This window comes from Aspergillus sydowii, assembly GCF_001890705.1.
Source record: "Aspergillus sydowii CBS 593.65 unplaced genomic scaffold ASPSYscaffold_1, whole genome shotgun sequence".
In the NCBI taxonomy this organism is placed as follows: domain Eukaryota; kingdom Fungi; phylum Ascomycota; class Eurotiomycetes; order Eurotiales; family Aspergillaceae; genus Aspergillus; species Aspergillus sydowii.
The window spans coordinates 310,139-329,471 of NW_024467859.1; the positions used below are offsets into that span (position 1 = coordinate 310,139).

At 51.0% G+C, this 19,333-nt stretch overlaps 7 protein-coding genes across 7 annotated transcripts; 3 read left to right on the plus strand and 4 right to left on the minus strand.

The window, feature by feature from the left end:
• Nucleotides 1-416: 416 nt before the first annotated feature.
• Nucleotides 417-2,061, minus strand: ASPSYDRAFT_190544 (intradiol ring-cleavage dioxygenase; the record flags this gene model as incomplete). The annotated part of the gene is made up of 2 exons (XM_040843636.1): nt 417-1,292; nt 1,350-2,061. 2 exons carry the CDS (start codon nt 2,059-2,061, stop codon nt 826-828), a joined length of 1,179 nt encoding a protein of 392 aa, XP_040707161.1. The 3' UTR covers nt 417-825.
• A 554-nt stretch (nt 2,062-2,615) lies between these two features.
• Nucleotides 2,616-5,112, plus strand: ASPSYDRAFT_165796 (uncharacterized protein). Its single transcript, XM_040843368.1, has 5 exons — nt 2,616-2,969; nt 3,035-3,138; nt 3,234-3,810; nt 3,862-4,568; nt 4,656-5,112. Exons 1-5 carry the CDS (start codon nt 2,892-2,894, stop codon nt 4,921-4,923), a joined length of 1,734 nt encoding a protein of 577 aa, XP_040707162.1. The 5' UTR covers nt 2,616-2,891; the 3' UTR covers nt 4,924-5,112.
• A 29-nt stretch (nt 5,113-5,141) lies between these two features.
• On the minus strand, nt 5,142-6,386 carry ASPSYDRAFT_25440 (zinc metalloprotease; the record flags this gene model as incomplete). The annotated part of the gene is made up of 4 exons (XM_040844163.1): nt 5,142-5,519; nt 5,598-5,826; nt 5,898-6,100; nt 6,153-6,386. 4 exons carry the CDS (start codon nt 6,384-6,386, stop codon nt 5,142-5,144), a joined length of 1,044 nt encoding a protein of 347 aa, XP_040707163.1.
• A 5,734-nt stretch (nt 6,387-12,120) lies between these two features.
• ASPSYDRAFT_140027 (uncharacterized protein) lies at nt 12,121-13,710 on the minus strand (the record flags this gene model as incomplete). The annotated part of the gene is made up of 1 exon (XM_040841004.1): nt 12,121-13,710. The coding sequence occupies one exon, from the start codon at nt 13,708-13,710 to the stop codon at nt 12,121-12,123; it is 1,590 nt and encodes a 529-aa protein (XP_040707164.1).
• A 454-nt stretch (nt 13,711-14,164) lies between these two features.
• On the plus strand, nt 14,165-15,166 carry ASPSYDRAFT_224678 (uncharacterized protein). The gene is made up of 5 exons (XM_040844112.1): nt 14,165-14,279; nt 14,347-14,502; nt 14,557-14,730; nt 14,786-14,908; nt 14,968-15,166. Exons 1-5 carry the CDS (start codon nt 14,251-14,253, stop codon nt 14,987-14,989), a joined length of 504 nt encoding a protein of 167 aa, XP_040707165.1. The 5' UTR covers nt 14,165-14,250; the 3' UTR covers nt 14,990-15,166.
• An 885-nt stretch (nt 15,167-16,051) lies between these two features.
• Nucleotides 16,052-17,167, minus strand: ASPSYDRAFT_53065 (alkene reductase; the record flags this gene model as incomplete). The annotated part of the gene is made up of 1 exon (XM_040848612.1): nt 16,052-17,167. One exon carries the CDS (start codon nt 17,165-17,167, stop codon nt 16,052-16,054), a length of 1,116 nt encoding a protein of 371 aa, XP_040707166.1.
• A 298-nt stretch (nt 17,168-17,465) lies between these two features.
• Nucleotides 17,466-19,196, plus strand: ASPSYDRAFT_1153861 (uncharacterized protein; the record flags this gene model as incomplete). The annotated part of the gene is made up of 6 exons (XM_040840002.1): nt 17,466-17,502; nt 17,558-17,872; nt 17,923-18,200; nt 18,248-18,392; nt 18,425-18,804; nt 18,906-19,196. The coding sequence occupies 6 exons, from the start codon at nt 17,466-17,468 to the stop codon at nt 19,194-19,196; spliced, it is 1,446 nt and encodes a 481-aa protein (XP_040707167.1).
• Nucleotides 19,197-19,333: the final 137 nt, after the last annotated feature.

A 19,333-nucleotide genomic window follows, 5' to 3' on the forward strand; every position in this document is an offset into this window, starting at 1 on the left:
CGATATCTGAACCACAACGTGGATTTGTGATCACACCGCCGATCACGCAAACCTGTCTGAGGAATCAGCCAAGAAGAACTACTGCTCATATCGGGGCCAGGCCCGGCTTCGAGAGTCTTCGGTACTGGCTGGGCGGTCGATCTGCCGTTCATGCCGAGGCATTCATTATTCGTATTTCAGACTTCTTGGTTCTTGTCCTCCTAGTCGCGAGTCGCAAAACGCCAAGATAGCCCACGGCCCCACTTCATGAGTCCAACGCCGATCAGTGGATCTCCCGGTGGATTTACTCTACTCTATATTTCCGACATTCTGTATGTAGGTCGGAATTACAAAGAAGGTAAAGAACAATGGAACAAGGCGCCGTCTTGGCGTAAGCCCAGGGGCGCAATTAGCCAATTACCCATGGACTACTGCAGGCCGGGGGCATAGTCGAGTGTTTCCATCTCCCTGCAGTGCCAGTCAGGGATGGCATCAAGACCCTTGGCGAATGGTTCATGGCACAGTGGTTGAATGGGAAGTAGACTAGTTGACGTGGCTAGCGACGTCAGCAGATATACGAGGGTTGTGATAGGATGGCCTTGGGCTCTCTAAGAGTCTAAATTATCTAGCCGAGGCGAGTCGTCTTGGTTAAATATACTAGACGCCGGAGGTTGCATTCTGATACATACATTCTGCAGAGATGGTGGCTAAGATGTGGAACTCCGAGAAATACCCTACTTTGGTCTCCAGTCTATGCAATGCGGTGTAACACAATTTTCATTCCAGCTAAACAAACAACCAATCACTCAATCACTCAATCACCCTAGGGCCCTCAAGCGAAATAACCTAAGCAGAAGCAGACTCAGTCGGCGCCGAAACACCAGAGGTAGAGCTAGATCCAAAGCCCGGAGGGGCACCGCCAGGAGGAGCACCGCCACCACCACCCATACCGGAGTTCTCGTTCTCAACACCGCCCTCCTCAGTATACCAGGCAGCAGGGTCGGTGCTGTCACTGCGGGTGGCGTTGATACCAAGCGAGATCCAGGCAAAGACACCCTGGGAGACATCGTCGCCGAGCAGGACGTAGTTGACGACGGGGTCGGCGCCCGTGGCGGCCTCCTCGCCCATGATGGAGTCGTCGGCGTTGGTGGTGAGTTCCTGCGTGTTGGAGGCGTAGGGCTCGGTCTTTTCGACTTCGGAGATCAGGTCCTGGTCGAAGAAGATCTGGCCGACGTGGGAGGTGCGGGTGTCGTAGAGGCCGGCGAGGGTGCCGTTGGGCAGGACGGTGATTTGGTCGGAGGCGTGGGAGAGCACTATTTGTAACTGTTAGCTTTGACTCTGAAGCCAGTTTTGGATATAGGAAGACGTACAGTGAATGTGGGTGGCACGGCCGGTGTAGTGGCCAGGGAAGATGGACTCGTAGCGGATCACACCCTCCTCGTCACTGGGCTGGATACCACGGAGGAAAGTCGAGTTCAGGTTGCTCTCGTCCTCGGTGTCTCCATTGCCACTGGCGACAACACCGGAGTAGACACCGGTGGCATTGCAGTGCCAGAAGTCGGTGTAGATCTCCGGGACGGGCTCGCAGGTGTTGACATCGATCAGCTGGACGTCGAGGTACAGGGGCACACCGGCCTGGTCCTCGACGAGGTTCTCGCGGACGAGCTCACCGGCGACGTAGTAAGGGCCCTGGGTGACCTCGGGCTGCACGATGCAGGAGCCGCTGTTGCCGAAGAGCTCGCTGGGGTCGCTGTCGAGGTCGACGGTCTTGTTCGAGTGGTGGTCGGTGGCCAGCACCTCGTCGAGGTCGCGGACCTTGAGGTAGGGGGCGGCGACGCTGGAGCGCTTCTTCATGCGCAGGTTCTGGATGGTGCTCTCGCGGCGCGCAATGTTGTTTGCGGTGATGCCGCGGGCCTTTAGCTTGCGCTCACAGTGCGCCAGGCTGCGGCCGTGGAGGGGGACGCTGCGCAGGTAGGCAGCGCGCTCAGCGGCCTCGGCCTTGTGGTCGTGGCCGGGATGGGCAGAGGCAATGCTGGCCAGACCAGCAAGGCCGACCATAAGGCTGGAAGTGAGATGGACCATTGTAGGCGATCTTGCAGGCGATGGATGAGAGAGTTGAGAGACTTGAGTGAGTTTGTTGAGAAATACTCTTCCCAGACTCGGGAGATTCACCCTCTTATATAGCCCATCGCCGGTGCGAGAGCCAGCTCAACAACCGGCGCAAGACCTCGGATTTGGCCAAGTTGATTCCTCATCTAATCTAAGTTCTTCGATGATGCGAAACCATTGCGACGACCAAGGTAGTGATCTACGTGGAGCAGCATCCAATGACGAGTACTCAAATTCTCATCATCCCACCGGACTCCTTCACAGTTGACGCAGCTAACCGGGACAGGACAGTGTTCCAGGCTGCAGCAGAAAACACCACTCCGCCCTGCACTCCGTCGTGCACTCCGACTGGAGAGGCGACGCGCAGGCCCAGACATTGATTGGCAAGCTTAAACCTGGTTCCTGGCTTGGCCCGGCTTGGCGGCTGCGTCGTTGAACAGCGACGCGTCTCCTGCAGGATGGGGTGAGGGGCCCGTGGCTGCTTCGTCAGAGGGTCCGCCAGCAGCTGCGACTCCATATATCACCATATCAAGCCCCGGCAGCTCCGCATCGTCACTCAATCTGCGAGCGAGGTCAATTAGGGCTTCGGGAGGCACACGTCCCGCTGACTCAGCGACACTCAATCTGGCCAATCAGCACTGCCGGAATCAACAGCGCCCGCTGACTCAGCCGCTATCAGGGGGTCCAGTATCAGAATATTCGAATATTTCTGGTCGGAATCGGGTCGGAATCTGTCGAGTGGATACAACGAACCCTTTTCGACCTAGACTGCGCCATCGCTGCTGCGATTAGAACGCTCAGCCATGTCGAGCTATACTCCCACCGGCAGGCTTAATCGCCGCGGCATGGGCAACGCCTGCCATCTCTGCCGCCACCGCAAGGTACGAACTACGAAACCCGATGCAGCGCCACTGACCAATCCTGAACGTGCGATTTGAGATTACAGATCCGCTGCGATAGGGCCAAGCCCGCCTGCGAAACCTGCCGCCTGGCTGCGGTTCCTTGCGTCTTCACCCCGTTGCCAGCCCGCCCCCGGAAAACGATCCACCAGTAAGTGGGAAGGCTAAAGGCTGAAGAATCCGTTTGCTTTTTGCTTCTTTTTTCATATTAATTAACTGCGTGTCCAGGAAATTGGCCGATACCAGGGCCCAGATTCAACAGCTCGAGGAGGAGTTGCGGGCACAGAAACGGCCGTCTCCCATTCTGCGCTATGCCGGCCCCCGTCTGGAGGAGCCAGGCAGATTCGACACGGCGATTGCGGCCTTTCAGTGGCATATGCCGTTTTGCGACCCAGACCCGATATTCGACCTGGATGGATTCTACCGCGAGCTGATCGAGGAGGTCGGGTCTCCCTGTGAAAGCGAGCCCGTCAGTTTCGGTGTCGTGAAATGGCCGTCTGCGCGTCTTGTCCGGTGCGCCTTGCACTATTACAAGAGCACCGGGCTGTATTCGGTGTTTCCAGCTGTCGATGTGGATGAGGTAGGTCGTCTTCTCGGCGATAGCAACGAGCAGCTTGACCTCGACGGGGAGTCCATCGATGTTGCGAGTCGGGCCTGTCTCGCTGCGTTTACGGCTCTTGTCACTGGTCTTCGCCGCGATGAGCCTGTTTTTGTTGAATTGGGAGTTGATCCCATTGCCTATGTCCGGGCAGCTCTTACTTTACTGCCGGAACTGGCTATGCATGATACCAATGTACGGGCGCTGGAAGCCCTACTCTTGCTCGTAAGTAGATCTACCTACTGCACATGGACCATGCCTAATACATACCAACAGACACTGTACATCTGCCCCCTGGGCCTCCCACAAACAGGCGAGGTTCTACTCTCCATGGCCGTGAAGATCCTCTTCAATCTCGGCGGAAACACCAAAACCCCAAAGCAGAACGGGCAACACCTCCGGGCCCTGTTCTGGGTTGCATACGGAATCGACAAGGAGAACTCCCTGCGCCGGTCTCGACCACCCCTAATCAACGACGCAGACTGCGACCTGGACCTCCCTGCCACCTATGTTTCAGAATACGCCGACTACCACTTCTTCGGCGAGGAAAGCTGCCCCTCATCCACTGCCCTCCTCTACCCAGCCGACCTGCGCATGGCGATTCTCAAATCCCGAATCTACCGCCTCCTCTACTCCGTCCAAGGCCAGCGGCAGTCCATGGCGAGACGGCTGCAGTGTATCCGGGAACTTGACCAAGAATTAAGCGATATGAAGGCCGACTTTCCTCTCCAGTGCCAGCCAGACGGGTTCGCGAAGGGGAGTGTCCCAGATACCCTCTTCCACGACCTGAACCTGCGAGGCGTGTCCATACATCTGGGATACTACTTTTGCCTCACGAAGATCCACGCCGCTGCTTCAGTAGGAGATTATGATAGTTTCTCGCCCCCGCCGCCATCGAGCGTAGAGCTGTGCTACCAGGCTGCGCGGTCTACCTTGCTCTACATCAGCCGAGTCCAGCAGGGCATTATCCCAGAGACATACTGGTCAGTCAGAGCCCGACGTATCCTATCCTATCCTATCCTATCCATGCAAATTATATTTAATTTATTATATACTAACGACTACCACAGGGTCTACGCGCAATTCATAATCACCGCCGTCCTCGCGCTGTACCGACGCCTACTCGTCGCTCCAGACGGGTCATACGCCTACGACGACATGCAGATCATGGATGAGATAGCGGATATCTTTGCCCGGCTGTACAATTCCTCCTGCGATAGCGGGAGGCCCTTTGCGCCGTATATGATCACCGAGCGGTTCGTGTCGAAGATTACGACTTTAGCCAGGGAGGGTATCAGTATCGAGTGGGCTGCGAGTGAGCGGGGGCGGGTTGGATAGGTAAACAGGAATAAGTTATGGTAATATCAGTATCAGTATCAGTATCAGTAGCAGTACTCAGTTAAGAGCCCTGAGGGGAGTAGAGTTGTCGGAAAAACTGGACAACAACAGGAACATAAGATCTAACAAGAGAACGCCAGCATATAAGCTTGAACTGTAGAAGCTCAATCATCGAAACTACCCGTTGGTACCCCCTCTCCTTACTTGCACATCACAGTTCAAACTCCGCAAAACGGCTCAGCCTTGCTGACTCGGCTTGGGTGCCTGGGTGTTTGTGGGAGCGGTTTTGGTGCTAGAAGGAGGTTTGGTGCTAGACGGTGACTGGTCCGGATAGAGCCAGTGTGGTTGCCGTGTGGGCGAAGCCAGGGAGGGAGTAAGCCAGGAGGGAGACCACTGAGGGGATGTCTGGTGCTTGGGTGTTTGTGTTTAGTGGTCGTAGTGGTCCTAGGACGTTCAGCATCCCTGTATTTCTCCCAAGATTCCTCCATGCGCCGGATTTGCCCCGGCGTGAATTCCGACTTGCAGTCGTCGGAATAAAAGGACATGTAGTTATGGATTGGGTCCAGTCCAGGCATGTCCGGGCATGTGTCGCGGCCCTGATGGGATGGAGATCAGTAGCTACACCATACACGATGGACGGAGTTTACAGAAAGAAAGGGAATAAGAGCACATACAACTGGACAACCTCCCACCCTCTCAATGTGGGCCGGGGTATCGTCAATGTAGTCCCCAGGCTCGCTACAACCGCCGTCAGAGGTGTGGCCCAGACCAAGCCAGTGGCCAACTTCGTGGACCAAGGACACACCCAAGGAAGCCTTCTTATCTTTCCCAATTAAGGATTCGTCGCGGACCAGAACGATGCCGTCGCTCTGGGGGTAGCGCTTGTAGTTCCACGGCAGCGTCCTAGATAGGGGATTAATCGGTTAGACTGGTGCTGCTTGGCTTGTTGAGGTTGTAAGTGCTCCGTAACTTACGAGTATCCCCCAACCCCCTTATAGACACGCGGTACCAAGTAGATGTTGAGGGTGTCGGCGGTGCCGATGTGGTGTTTCTTGATATATCTATCAGCGTCCGTGTTGTCGTGTAATTCCTTGCCGTATTCGTACACGATAGCCCTGGTGTCGGCGAGCATGAAGTTGAATAGGGTGCCCGCAAATCTCTCGTTGAGAACGTCGATCTGCCCGTGTTAGCTTTTGGTCGTGATCTATCTGTATGTGATGTGGCCCTACATTCTTCTGGACATCATCCGTATAAAGATCGTTCTGTTTCGAGTCCGTGACAACGTGGACATAGACCTGAATTGGGTCTACCGCCAGAGACCGAGTGTTCAGCCGGGTAGAGCTATTCGCGTGCAGCTCGCGCAAGATGGCATGGTCCTCGTCGGTCAGGTCTGGCGTGCCACAGAAGGCTGCTCCAAGGCTGACGAGGCCTAGGAGAATGGCTGGAAGAGCAAAGAGCAGCATATTCGAAAGACGGCTTTGATGTCCACTGCGGACACCAACAGGAGAGGTGCGTCTTTATACTATTCTGTCTCTTGAACGAACTTCGAGTATGTCGGCAGTGACAGCCGCCGTGATAGAGGTGGATTCACTATTACTATGAGATGGAGGTCGAGACTCCCATTCACTGTCTGCATCACGATTGAGTGCACCGGAGAAACCAATTGATATTAAGGATCCTTCCGATTTGTTGCAATAGTAAACCTGGCTAAACATTCTTTATTAGAGATTCATGGGCAGGATCCATACAGCTAGAATAGTTCGGTACTTGCACCACTGGCGACTGGTGAATATGATTGCGCATCTGGGCTTCTATGGTAGGGCTTACGACTTGACTGAATAGTAGAAGATACAGACAGCTGTACATTTGACATAGATTTCTTACTCTAGCGACTAATGTTTTGATGAATTTATCCACTCGTACATCTGATACATCGGTCTCGCTTTCTCTACTCGCCGGTCAGCACCCGCCCATATCTTGGGTGGTAATATTTCTAACCGAATAGAACACCAGTATGATAAAACCTGAATAAATTGGTTGATTTTACATGCAAATGGCCATCAGTGGCAGCATCTAAGCGACACCTAAGGCAGCAAGGCCAGACATTGTGAGCGCATGTGACCCGTACGGGCCAACACTGAAGCTGAATCTCGATCTTGATCTTGACCTTTTCTTCCCCGGACTCTCGCGGCTCTCTGAATATCTCAGCAGACTCTACTACTACTCCTCGATGCAAACATGCCGCCCAATAGTCCCGTCACCCTCTTTAGGGAACGAAGAACGGGGCCCCGCGCGCAAGGCCTCCAAGGCCTGCGTAGCGTGCAAGAAGCGCAAACCAAGAGTTTACCTCTCGGCCCTCTCTTCATTGCGTAGAAGTCCACTGACATTGACCAGTGCCAACTCCGCAGCGGACAGTCTGCTTGCGAGTTATGCACCAAAGAGGGCATAGAATGCGTCTTCGATGTCGCCGATGACATGCGCCGGCGCGTCGGCCAGAAGCGCAAGATTCAAGAACTAACTCTCCAGCCTTGCGCTTTAGCTGGTTGGGTTGTTGGCTGTCGCTGCCCCCCGGGTGGACACGGTCAACCCTGTCTTTGGCACAGTGTTGACACGGGCTTCCATGACACTGGCGGTTAAAATATAGTCAGTCTGCATATCCGTCACTAAAGGACCCAACGTCCATACTTCCATCTTCCTCTCTTGGCAATAAGAGCTGGGCCCCGCGGTGGCCGTAACATCGAGGGAATCCCGTGACTGAGGCTGGTCTTCTGGCTGGCGAGAGCGCTGTGTGTTAGAGGAGTTCATGATACTTTCCTGGAACTTCAGCGGCTTGTTGAAAGTCTCAGAGGAGTCTTAAAACAAGTAAGTTGCGTAACTCCAATCATGAGGTGGAGCAAGTGAGCAAGCGGAGAATATTTCCGACTGTACTCACACGCTGCTGGCTCCGTACGATTAGCCTACAGTTAACATAACTTGCATACTGCAGTTGACGAAGATACCGTCCTCACGAGTTTGGGACTAGAATACGCGATTAGTTCGTAGATGACGCATCTGCATTGTACTAGTATCAAATAAAATGACTACATACGGCATTGGATCGGCAAATATTTCCGAGCGACTTGCGTACCTGAAAAATACAGGTTTCGTTTGAGATACAGATTTCTCTTGCCTGAGAAATACGTAGTAACACCCGGGCTGTCTGCTAAAGGATTTTGCCGCTGCACCAAAGGGTCTTAAGTAAGAGGCTAAGAGCCTCTAATCCGGTTGTCATCTGCTGTATCCAATCCAGAATACGAGATTGGCGCCCGAGGCTTTCAAAGATCCAGATGCGTCAATCTGCATGATTATACAAACTAATTGGCCTGAAGGATGACAAGCCTCTTAGCCAGTCGACAGTCTGCAGGCTGACGCGTGACCCACCAGCCAACCTGTAGCAATAATAGTATAAGCGCCAGTGTCTAAGCTGAGGCTGAATCGCCGACTTGACGGATTGCCGGACGAGGCTGAGACGTAGACTTGCATAAATACCTGGATAGGTCGAGCTGAAGATTTCTGACAGCTCTATCTTTATCCATCACAGATACCACCCGCTACTACTACTACCACTCCAACTCGATTAATTTGGATCCCATGGGTTACCCAATAGTTTGTCATGTCCTATCCTAACAACCCCGAACCCACGGAAGGATTAGATCGTTTACCATATCTCTACAGGTTCTCCCAAACGGCGAGGTTACATGGTACTACTCCATCAACGCCTTCCATACAGACTGTCCGTCATGCGATGGCATAACCCCAGCCCATGAAAAGTCCTGGAATTGGCAGCAGTATACAGCCCAACCGGTAGGCTTCGTGAATGGCGTTGCAAGCCATGTTGTCCATGGTCGAGGACCCTACTGTGCGGCTTGTGTGAGTTGGCTTTCCTCTCTATGTATGGAAGATTGATGTTAACCTAAGCTTTGCGGCTCAGTTCTACGGTGCCAGAAGGCAGTTTGACCGGTTGATGTGAGGGTAGTACCCATCATACTAGAATCGGTATTCTGTTGAATCTCTATGGATAGCGCGGAGGTAAACGAAGATGCTTGGGCCCCTATCAGAATGCATCTGGTTGACGTTCTCCACTTTCTGTCGACAGGAGCTATTGATTTGTGTTTTTGGTTTAGTTTAGCATGCAGTTTATAAACATTGATAACTATATTATCTTCTAACATAACGCACTGCGATGTCTGACGTCAATATTAAGACTGTTTGAGTCTGATCGCATTCACTTTTCAAATTTTCAAGTTCTGTCACTAGTATACAGCAACTGTACATTGATGGAAATCATCGACTCGACCGCAGATTGATCGCCGTCTTTATCTGATAATTCACTACGCAGGCATTACGAACCAGACCAGGTGCCTGTGAGAGCCAGCGATTTCAGTGAGCCAATTTGCGACATCTACACTGGCACATTCGTTGCCGAGACCCCGAAATCAACCCCAGAAGTATATTCGGAAGAGACCGTGTAATCCGTTGAGCTGTCCATCCGACTTCCTGTAAGTGTAAAACTTGACATTGGTGCCAACAGCAACCCCGCCGTAGAGCTTTGCTTTTCCAGTTACCCCGGTTGCTGGCCGCCTGTGTTGGTCCATTGACTTATGGTGAAGTCGGTATATCCTCCCGGGTTTCGGGGTTGTGACTCGATTGCATATTCAGTTACCGGGAAGGTTGAAGTGAGGATCACATTCCACATCGCGCCGACGCGGTATTTGGGTGCTGTTGCTGTCACGCGGCTATATTCGCCTTTTTATGATATGGCCAATTAACCGACCCCTCCGGTAACCTGCGGGATCGCGCTCCTAGCGCGATCCCGCCAGCCAAACGGCCAGACGGGCCAAACGGCCAACTTTATGCATGAAGCTATTCAGAAGCGAATTTCTCAACGAATATTAAAGCTATCATAATAAAAGTAGATACAAATAAAAGCCTTATTCTCCTGCTTTCCGACGAACCTTTTGTACTCTCTTTTGGATGCGTCCCTTATCCTTGCAGGTCTGAATAAATTCAGAGAGCACTTTAGTATATTTCCGCTTCCACTTCCTTTTTTCATTACTAAAGTTAATTTTAACTTCACGGCGCTTCATTGCTTGAGCAGTAGAACTAGATACAACCCCTCCAGAGTGTAAATGATGCTTAGAGGCAGTTGCTCGCTCTGCGCGCTGCCTAGAGGGCTCTGTATAGCGCCGCACCTCTTCCTGCATAGTCTCTGCATACGAGACTAATTGAGTAGCTCCGCTAATGATCTTTTCCAGGCCGTCATGAATGATAGAGGGTTGAATATCATGTAAATGAATAATCTTATCCCGCAGGTTCTGGAAGCGCTCTGCTGTTTTTGGTGTACTGCCAATTGATAAGATATCATGACTGCTAGGTGTTGACGGGGTTGCTGGCCGCGCTGGCTCAGCAATTTGATCAAGAACAATAGCTGGGTTAAATGGTGATATTCCTGTATCCCTGAAGCCATGCCTGATAGTTGTTTTCTTCAGAGTTTTGGTGCGTATTGAGGAGAGAGCATGCAGGAATTCAATTTTATTGAAGCGGTCACATCCTGAATATGTTGCCTCTAGTACTGCTTCAGAATGCCAGTGCTTCATTGCATGGAATACTCCAACATCAAGCGGCTGCAGGATATGGCTTGAATGAGGTGGAAGAAAGAATAGAATAATACTGTGATCCTCGCAGAATTCAATGAATTCTTTCTTGCAATAAGACTCAAAGCCATCACAGATAAGTAGTGTATATTGACCTTTCCGCTTGTTCTTAGTATCGCGCCAGAAGTTCTGTATCCATTGAAAACCTAGCTCATCGGTCATGAAGCCGTTTTCGGAGGTGGCTATATAGTATTGGCCTTCAATTTTGGTGTTGTCAAACCATCCTTGAAGGATACTATTACCCCGTACAATAATAAGCGGAGGAGCGCTCCAACCACCTGTAGATACTGCTTCAACCACTGTAATTGATTCTCGTTCTGATGAGATACTAATATAAGGCTTATCTCCAGGCGCATCTCGAGTAATTACCCATTGATCCCTGCCTATCCCAATGCGGAAGCCGGTTTTGTTGAAGTTCCATATATCATCCTCTACAATACCATTAAGTTCAATGACCTTTCTGAGAGATTCAAACCAGCTAGCGATATTTTCTTTATCCTGAGCCCGCTTCCGATCAATCTTAATAGCTCGAAAACGTTTTTTTTGATACTGAGGATGGCGTTTAAGCCAGTGTTGAAGCCAATGTTCTCCGACAACTGGGGGTGGAGTTGCTAGATCGGTATGAGATTCTTTTAGAATAGTATTGGCTGCATTCACGATTATTCGCGGTAATGGCCGTATAAGGAATCCTTCCAGAGTATCTAGATATTTGCAGAGTGCTTTATCTTCTTCTAAATTCAGCTTCAGGTTGGTAGGTGGTCGCTGAACAAGAGAAACTCTGCCCTTCCATCGCGCGTCAAGAGTTCGCTGATTTAGCTTAAATTCTCGCGCAGTTTTCGAGATATTTGGTTTTTGTTGATTTTTTAAGGCGCTTATAGCAGCAAGCATTCGATCTTCGACTTCCTGATTAAATTTGGCCATGTTGTGGTGGAATAATGACGCGTTGAAATTGGGGATGTGATTTTTACAAGAGGTTGGCCGTTTGGCCCGTCTGGCCGTTTGGCTGGCGGGATCGCGCTAGGAGCGCGATCCCGCAGGTTACCGGAGGGGTCGGTTAGTTATATTTATTCACTTGGTAACCTAGGTATGAAGAAACGTACGTTGAATGTATGTTCTGATGCAGCTGTAGAACAGCCGAAGAGTCAAGAAACACCGTCGCCTGGCTGGCGATCTTTTGTAAAACGCGGCCATGGTCTTCCTCCGTCGTGCCTTCCCCGCACTGGGTGGTTTCCTGTTCCTAATCCAGAAGGTGCCATTCCCGGCAGGTGCGATCACGGAGCTGGCGGATAATGATGGCCCGACTTGCGTGTCGTGGTTGGCTGGATGTTGAGTTGCAGTAAGGAGGGAGAGGTCTGGATGAGTTTGTGTTCTCGTTGGAGAAGAGTGGAAGGCTGTCGGTGTTGAGATTCCGGTGTTGCGGGAAGATGTGTTAAAGACTAGCAAGAACAACAACTAGAGCTTACTTGCATATATAACTACTCTAGTGATAGAGGGATAGTATTAACTATTCTACTGACTGCCTTCGCCTTACAACATGGAACCCAGCAACGCCATCATTCGCCAGCTGCGCAACAAGCCCATACTCCCAGTCGAGATACCCCTGCATGGCCTCTCGTGCATTCTCCGTCCCTTCATACGGCCGCTTATACACATCGATCGGCTCCGAAAGCCACCTTGCCTCGGCCTCAAGGCTATTCCCGCTATCCACCCAGGCTGCCGTTCCTCCGACTAGATACAGAACCTCACGCGGAGAGATGGACTTGCGTGCTTCTTCGATGTTCGCTGCTGCAATAACTCCATCGGGCGATGTTAAGATAATAGGCCCGTCTCCGTCAGGGAGGTTCTTCAAGTCGCGAGCGAGTTCGGGGCCGGATGCGAACCACGACTCTGGGATATGGCCTTTGCTGTAGACAGGGCTGCGCGCGAGATCAACCACGGTCTTTGCAGGGAGGGTCTTGAACTCGTCGATTGATATCCCACCCGATTTCGGAGTATTCCATGCAGGGATCGCAGGGACTGAGAGATCATTGGGGATGGCGGACTGCTCGTCAAAGACATATACTTCCCATCCTAATTGTAGAAGCCAGCTTGCTGTCATGCGTGCGCGGACGCCGTCGGTATCATATAGAACCAGCCGCGCTCCTCGTACACCGACCCATTCGTCCGTAGCCTGGACGAGCTGGCCACCAGGGGCATTCACAAAGCCGTCAGGACGGTTGAGGGCATACTCCTCCGGATCCCGTACATCCAGGAGATACAGCGTCCGCTCCTCCTTGACAAACCCAGCCAGTTGCTCCCCATCAATAAGCTTCACACCAACATACCCAGCCCACTCAACCGCACGCTCCCTCGCCCGTTCCAATGCCTCTTTTTCTGGCTTCTCCACCCTCTCCGTCTTCTTGCTATCCAGACTCAACCCCTCCAACGTCCACCCAATCGTCCCATTCCTCAACGCAAGCACTCTATTCGGCACCGCCGCATGAATCAGACTCTGCGCACCCACAATACTCCTCGTCCTCCCCGCACAATTCACAACAACCGTCGTATCAGGCTCCGGCACAGCCTCAAAGAACCGATACAGCAGTTCCCCGCCAGGACAGCTGCGGCCGCGCGGGATGCTCATCGTGTTGTACTCCGAGAACCGACGCGCATCCAAGACGGCGACATTACTACTATCTCTATTTGAGAGGATCATCTCTTTTGCTTCGCGAGCGGAGAGAGACGGGGTGTGGTTTATTGCCTCGACCAGCTCCCCGAATGCTTTCGATGGAACGCCGACGTCGCGGTAGACTTCGCCGACGGCGGCGTATCCCTTGAGGCCGTCCTGCAGGATTGACACGTCCGTGTATCCTAGGGCTTGAATACGGCGGACGGCATTTTCAACGTATCCCTCGCCATTGTCGTAAACGACAACTGGGACGGAGAGACGCGGGACGAGAGGGGGGAGTTTTGCTTCGATTTCTGAGACTGGGACGCTGATGGCCCAGAGGGGGTGGGAGTGTGAGTAAGGGCCTTCTTCTCGGACGTCCAGCAGGGCGATTTCGTGTTTGTTGAGCCAGTGGTGGCGGAGATGAGAAGCAGTTATGGTCTTCATTTCGATTTAGAATTTTAAAAGATAATGTATTTGTTGTTCTATTTTATTATTTATTGCCCCTCCCCCGCATCGGAACTCGGCAGTTGCGCCATCGCGTCTCCAAATGGCATAAAAGCAAGCCAGGGCAGAATATACTTGACTAGCGGGGTTATTATTTAAAATTAATGACTGATAGGGCTGGATGCTATAATCAACTGTACCTGTACCGATATCCAGAACAGCCAGACTGTCTTCAAGAAAAGTATACAGTCAGCAGAACAATTGGTTTCAAGCAAAAGCCTCGTTTATAACCGCTCCACAGATACCTGGTAGCCCACCTCAGCCCTGACAGCCTCAAGACAACCCCGGCAAACTGGACCAGCGCATGACCTCAGATATTATGTACATATGGCTTGCCCGATATTATGGCAAGTGTCTTAGTCTCTTGATAGGTCTTGTTCCAGCTGTACAAAACACGAGGACTGCGAAGCATCCAGATGCCGCGGTTGGAAGAAGTTCCCGGGAAGCTGGACTTTACCCAGGGCGCTGAAGAACGTGTCTATGAGTAGGGTGGCTGGGACTTGGACAAAGTATGCCATGCCTTTTTCAAACACACAGCTTTTTTATTTACCTGACCGACAACTATGTATTATCTAGTGTCTCCTTTCCTGCCCTCGAAAAAGTCGATCCCAGCCTCGAGATCCCCACTGATCCGTTCACGGAAATCGTAAACGACAGGACTGATGCGGTGGATATAGACCTTCCTGGTCTCGTGAGCGTGCGAGATCTGGTGGTCAACGGCCATGTCCGAAGGTTTGTTTGTCCTAACCATACTACTAAATACTTCTACTTTTACTAACTGGCCAGCCTGTCAACCCCCAAGCTCGAAAGTCTGGGGGAACTAGAGGACGACGCCCGGAGACTAGAGATAACCCAGGGAGGGCTGCTTGTTGTATCCAACCATACGGACATGGCTGGGGTATTTCTTCCATCGCTTCGAACACTGCATGGCCTGTTTGAGCTTGTCGGTCATTTACCAACGTACATTACGCCGGACTTATTGATATTGAGAACCTATACTAACAATGCTATCTAGCATCGACCTGTATGGTCTGAGATCTACAGATGCCACATTCACCGTGAATGCCTCATCACCAGTAGAGATTTACTCTGCCCTCGAACAAGCCGGGGAGATATATTTACGAGGTGATGTTGCAATGTAAGACACACAAAGATCCCTTATTTGTATTACCGTATACGATAACAGAACTAAAACAGGACTAAAACTCCTGCAGAGTAAACTTCACAAACCTCACCCGCGCCGCAAGACTCGATATCGATTCCGATATCAAAGTCCACTGCTCCCCGAACCTCATCCACGCATATAGAAACATCAACTACCCCGAGGAACCGTCCTTCTGTGACGCCGAGAGTCTCACCGTCGCAGGAAAGACTGTATTATATACTGACAATATTGCACAACATGCACAACCATCACCAACACCAGATTACGATTACCACCCCTGGCCCCCGCGAAGAGGGGGGCTGAGTTCCGTAGCCGAAGCGGCTATCGTCATAGCAGTGGTTGCGGCTGTCGGCTGTCTTATTGGCATTTTGCTGCGATGGAGATATAATATAAGGAAAGAAAACCAGTTACTTTATATTCCACTCTCTAGCTGCGTCCAGTACATACGACCACAGGGTGTGGAGAACAGGGCTTCCCGTCCGCTCAGCCGTACTTAAGCCACACGCCGGCTGGTTAGTAGTATGGTGGGTGACCACATGCGAATCCCAGCTGTTGTATGTTTTTGCTTTTATTATAAATTTTTTTAACCAGGAGTAGCTTTTGATCTGAAGTAGCTCTTGATAGATGGATGGATGCATATGCTAGTTGGGTGTGGCGGGCACGTTGAAGAGACGGCGGTGGAATTAGTCAAGTCTGAGCAGGTGCCAAGTGATTTAGCTTGCTTTATTACGGGCAATAATATTTTCTAAACAGCAAATGCATCTATATACAAGGCTCGAATGCAGCGGATGTTTTTTTTCCCCCAGATTTTGATTAGGGCTGTAGCTCAGTAACCAAATTACCGGAGGCAATACGAACTTAGGGCTGAGGTTAATGGCGATCCCTACCAGCCCTAACAGATTTGATTATACTCTTACAGTATGTACAACGTCAACTTCGCCACCCTGCTAATGTTTATTAGTTCGGCTACTTGGAAAGGTCGTTAGTAGATTGATAGTAGCTTATCTAACTTATTATTAACTCATGTCCAGCTCATCCCTGATCACTGGCGGAATAATCTCTGGGAACATTGGCAGTGAAATATTGTTTTTCAAATTCAGCAGCAGTCTTCTATGTTTAGTAGATGGTCGTATTGTTTACGCTTGCCAGATATTCCACACTGAACGGGTAATCTGTATAACCCACAGGCGACTTGCAAGCATAAAATGTCCCACGGTCATACGCAGTGAGCTCTAAACCCTCCTTGACTCGATACACCAGATCTGGATTTGCAATGAAATGCCTCCCAAAGACAACCACGATATCCTTGTCCGGATACTCCTGATCAACCAGCTTCTGTGCTTCCAGCGGCTTATACCCACCTGCAACGAGAATCGGGCCATCCCACAGTTTGTATGCAAAGTCCAACGGCTCATTTCCTTCAAAATCGTTGCTGCCAGATATCCGTGCTTCCACCAGGTGCAGATATGCCAGATCCAGTGCACTGGCTATGTTGATAATGTGGGTGAATTGCGGTACTGGGTTCTGCATTCCCATCCCCTGGAACTGGCTCCACGGGCTGAGACGAAGTCCAACACGTTCTGGACCGACAGCATCGACAGCGGCTTCCATGACTTCGTTGATAAAGCGAGACCTGTTCTCCACATTTCCGCCATACTCGTCGTCTCGATGGTTGCTGGTATCTTGGATAAACTGATCAGCAAGATAGCCATTCGCCCCGTGAACCTCAACCCCGTCAAAGCCAGCCCTAATTGCATTTCTCGCGGCATTCGCAAAGTCCGACACCGTCTGCCTGATTTCTTCAACGGTCATAGCGTGTGGTACAGGAGCATCTTCATCAATGGGAATAGCACTCGGCCCTATAATGCGCACTCCATCCTTAGTGGCAACTTCTCCATTGGCGGCCCGACCCATTGCAAAGATTTGACAAAATATGGCGCTGCCTTTGCGGTGGACTTCTTCCGTGATTGTCTTCCACGCTGCGACTTGCTCTTCATTCCAGATTCCGGGCGCGTTGGCGAAGCCGCCGCATGCTGACGGTGAGATGAAGGTCCCCTCGCTAAGGATCAGAGTGCCTGGTACAGACGCTCGCTGGCCGTAGTATTCTTTCATCAGAGGGGTTGGAATGCGGTCGTCAGTTGCCCGGAAGCGAGTGAGTGGAGCCATCGCAATCCGGTGGTTGATTTCGACGTTTCCAATCTTTAACGGCTTGAATAGGCGTGTTTCTGCCATGATAGTGCATTTAAGTTATAAAAGGGGGAGTATACAATAGAAATGAATAGTGTTGTAGCTTGGCTAACTCATGTTCCACTCCAACTCTTATATAGCCATGTTTCCATAGTATGATGACAAACTGCCGCAATGAGGTTCTTCCCTGAAAGGAAGCGAGATAATTCCACTTCAGAAAGTGAAGACGACATACTTCCGAATCGGGGAAAGAGATACTTCCCGATCGAGTATGGCTGATTTGTAATCCAGTGAGACTGATCTCGCCGAAGCATAAGCACTCACCCTTACCCTCTTACACAAAATGGCCTCATCAAATCCAGCGGGTAAGGAATCTACAGGTCTGTCGAGACCACCGGCAGTCACTCGTCAATCATCGATACTAACTCATCCCAGCTGAGCGCTTCCAGTTCATCGCCATCCAGGGCCCAGATGACGTGAACGATCAAACCCAACGGCGTGTGGCCCGCTCACACGCCGTAAAGCAAGCCCTGGGGAGAAAGCGAAAGCAGCAACAAGAGTCAAAAGACAACTTCCACGTAATGAGTTTGAAAGATCGTCCAAAAAAGCGGCTAAGGCAGGCACCAGTAGAGCAGATGACGCACCCGGGGAGTCTGACCGGGCCACTCTGTCGCCTGTCCGCAGGCACACTTGATCCCTTCCAGGCATTTGCAGTGGATTTATCGAGACTTCAAACGCTACTTGGGGACTGTAAGCTCCTCAGTCAAATATCCTCTACAGTAAACTTATAAAACGGTTAGACAGAGCTAGGCAGGCTCCCGAGCCGGTCTTTAGCATTGCAGAAGAGCTTTCATTTCAAGATTTTAAGTCGGTGTTTCGAACTGGCTTTGGTGATCCTGCCCTCTTGAATGCGGTTATGCTCTCGCTCGCCTTTGCGGCGACTGACGGCAGCATTGACCTGGAGTGTCTCAGGTACCGGGGCCAGACAATCAGCCATATACGTCACAGGATGAACCGTCTGGGTGAGGCTGCTACAGAAACTACCATTGGGACCATATTGCTGCTAGCTGGGGTGGAGGTATGTATTTATTTTGAATAACTGCACAAGCTAATACTGAACTCCAGGCCCGGCTGGGCATGACGTCCCAAGTCCAGCTTCACATGGGGGCAGTGCAGGGGCTGCTCGATATGTGTCGAGCAGATGGGGTTTACCTGACACCAGGAATTAAACGGGCCATATTCTGGTCAGTAAATGTAATTTGTTATGGCTGTCTTCGATTGTCTCTTACTCCCACAGGCAAGACTTGAACTCGTCAATCTTGACAGGATCCCGCCGTATATACGACCATACGACTTTCTCCGAGCTTCAATGGACAAGGGATCCGTTCGTCCCAGGCTTCTTTCGGCTACCACTTGGACTCCAGATGCGTTCTGACTTGTTCGACAAGGAGTTTACCCAAGTGCTTGAAGATTTACACGCATTACAATGCATCCGGGACGTTCCTTATTATACCAGGGGCGATCCAACGCTAATGGCATCTATCAACAACCACACAGCCTCCATCCAGTCTAGGCTAATGTCGTTGCCGGCCGCCTCTCCAGTGCAAGAATGCTGTCGTCTTGCGGCGTACAACTGCTCAGTCATGCTATGCTGCACGGTTTGGTGTGCTCTAGTTGTTCCTGTAGGTCCCTCTGCAACCCATCAAGAACCCTGCCCTAGATAAACCATAAAGTTCATACTGTTTGACTGTCAGTTCCAATACTTTACTAACCCTAGATTCAGTCACATATTTCATCTATATTACTAGCCAAACTACAACAGACGATCAATGACCCTGTATGGGATGAGCATCCGGAACTCTTAGTCTGGTTGGTGTATATCGGCGGAGCATTCGCACCAACGGGGACTGTACGCTCGCAATATGCCAGTTTGCTACGCTTGATGAACGCTACCAGGTTCCGAAGTTTATGCCGGTCATGGCCAGAGCTGGTCAATACTCTAAAGCTGTTTATTTGGTCTGAAAAGGCATTCCTGTCGTCAGTGAAGGCGCTCTGGGAAGAAACCAAGAGTTAAAGCTATACAGTTCCAGGTCTAGGTTGTTCTGTGGATTTTAGCCCTGGGGTTCAGATGGAATACATTTCTTCTGTATATTAAATAATAATTAATAGCCAAAGATATACTTAGATTTAAACCTATAAAAGAGTACCACT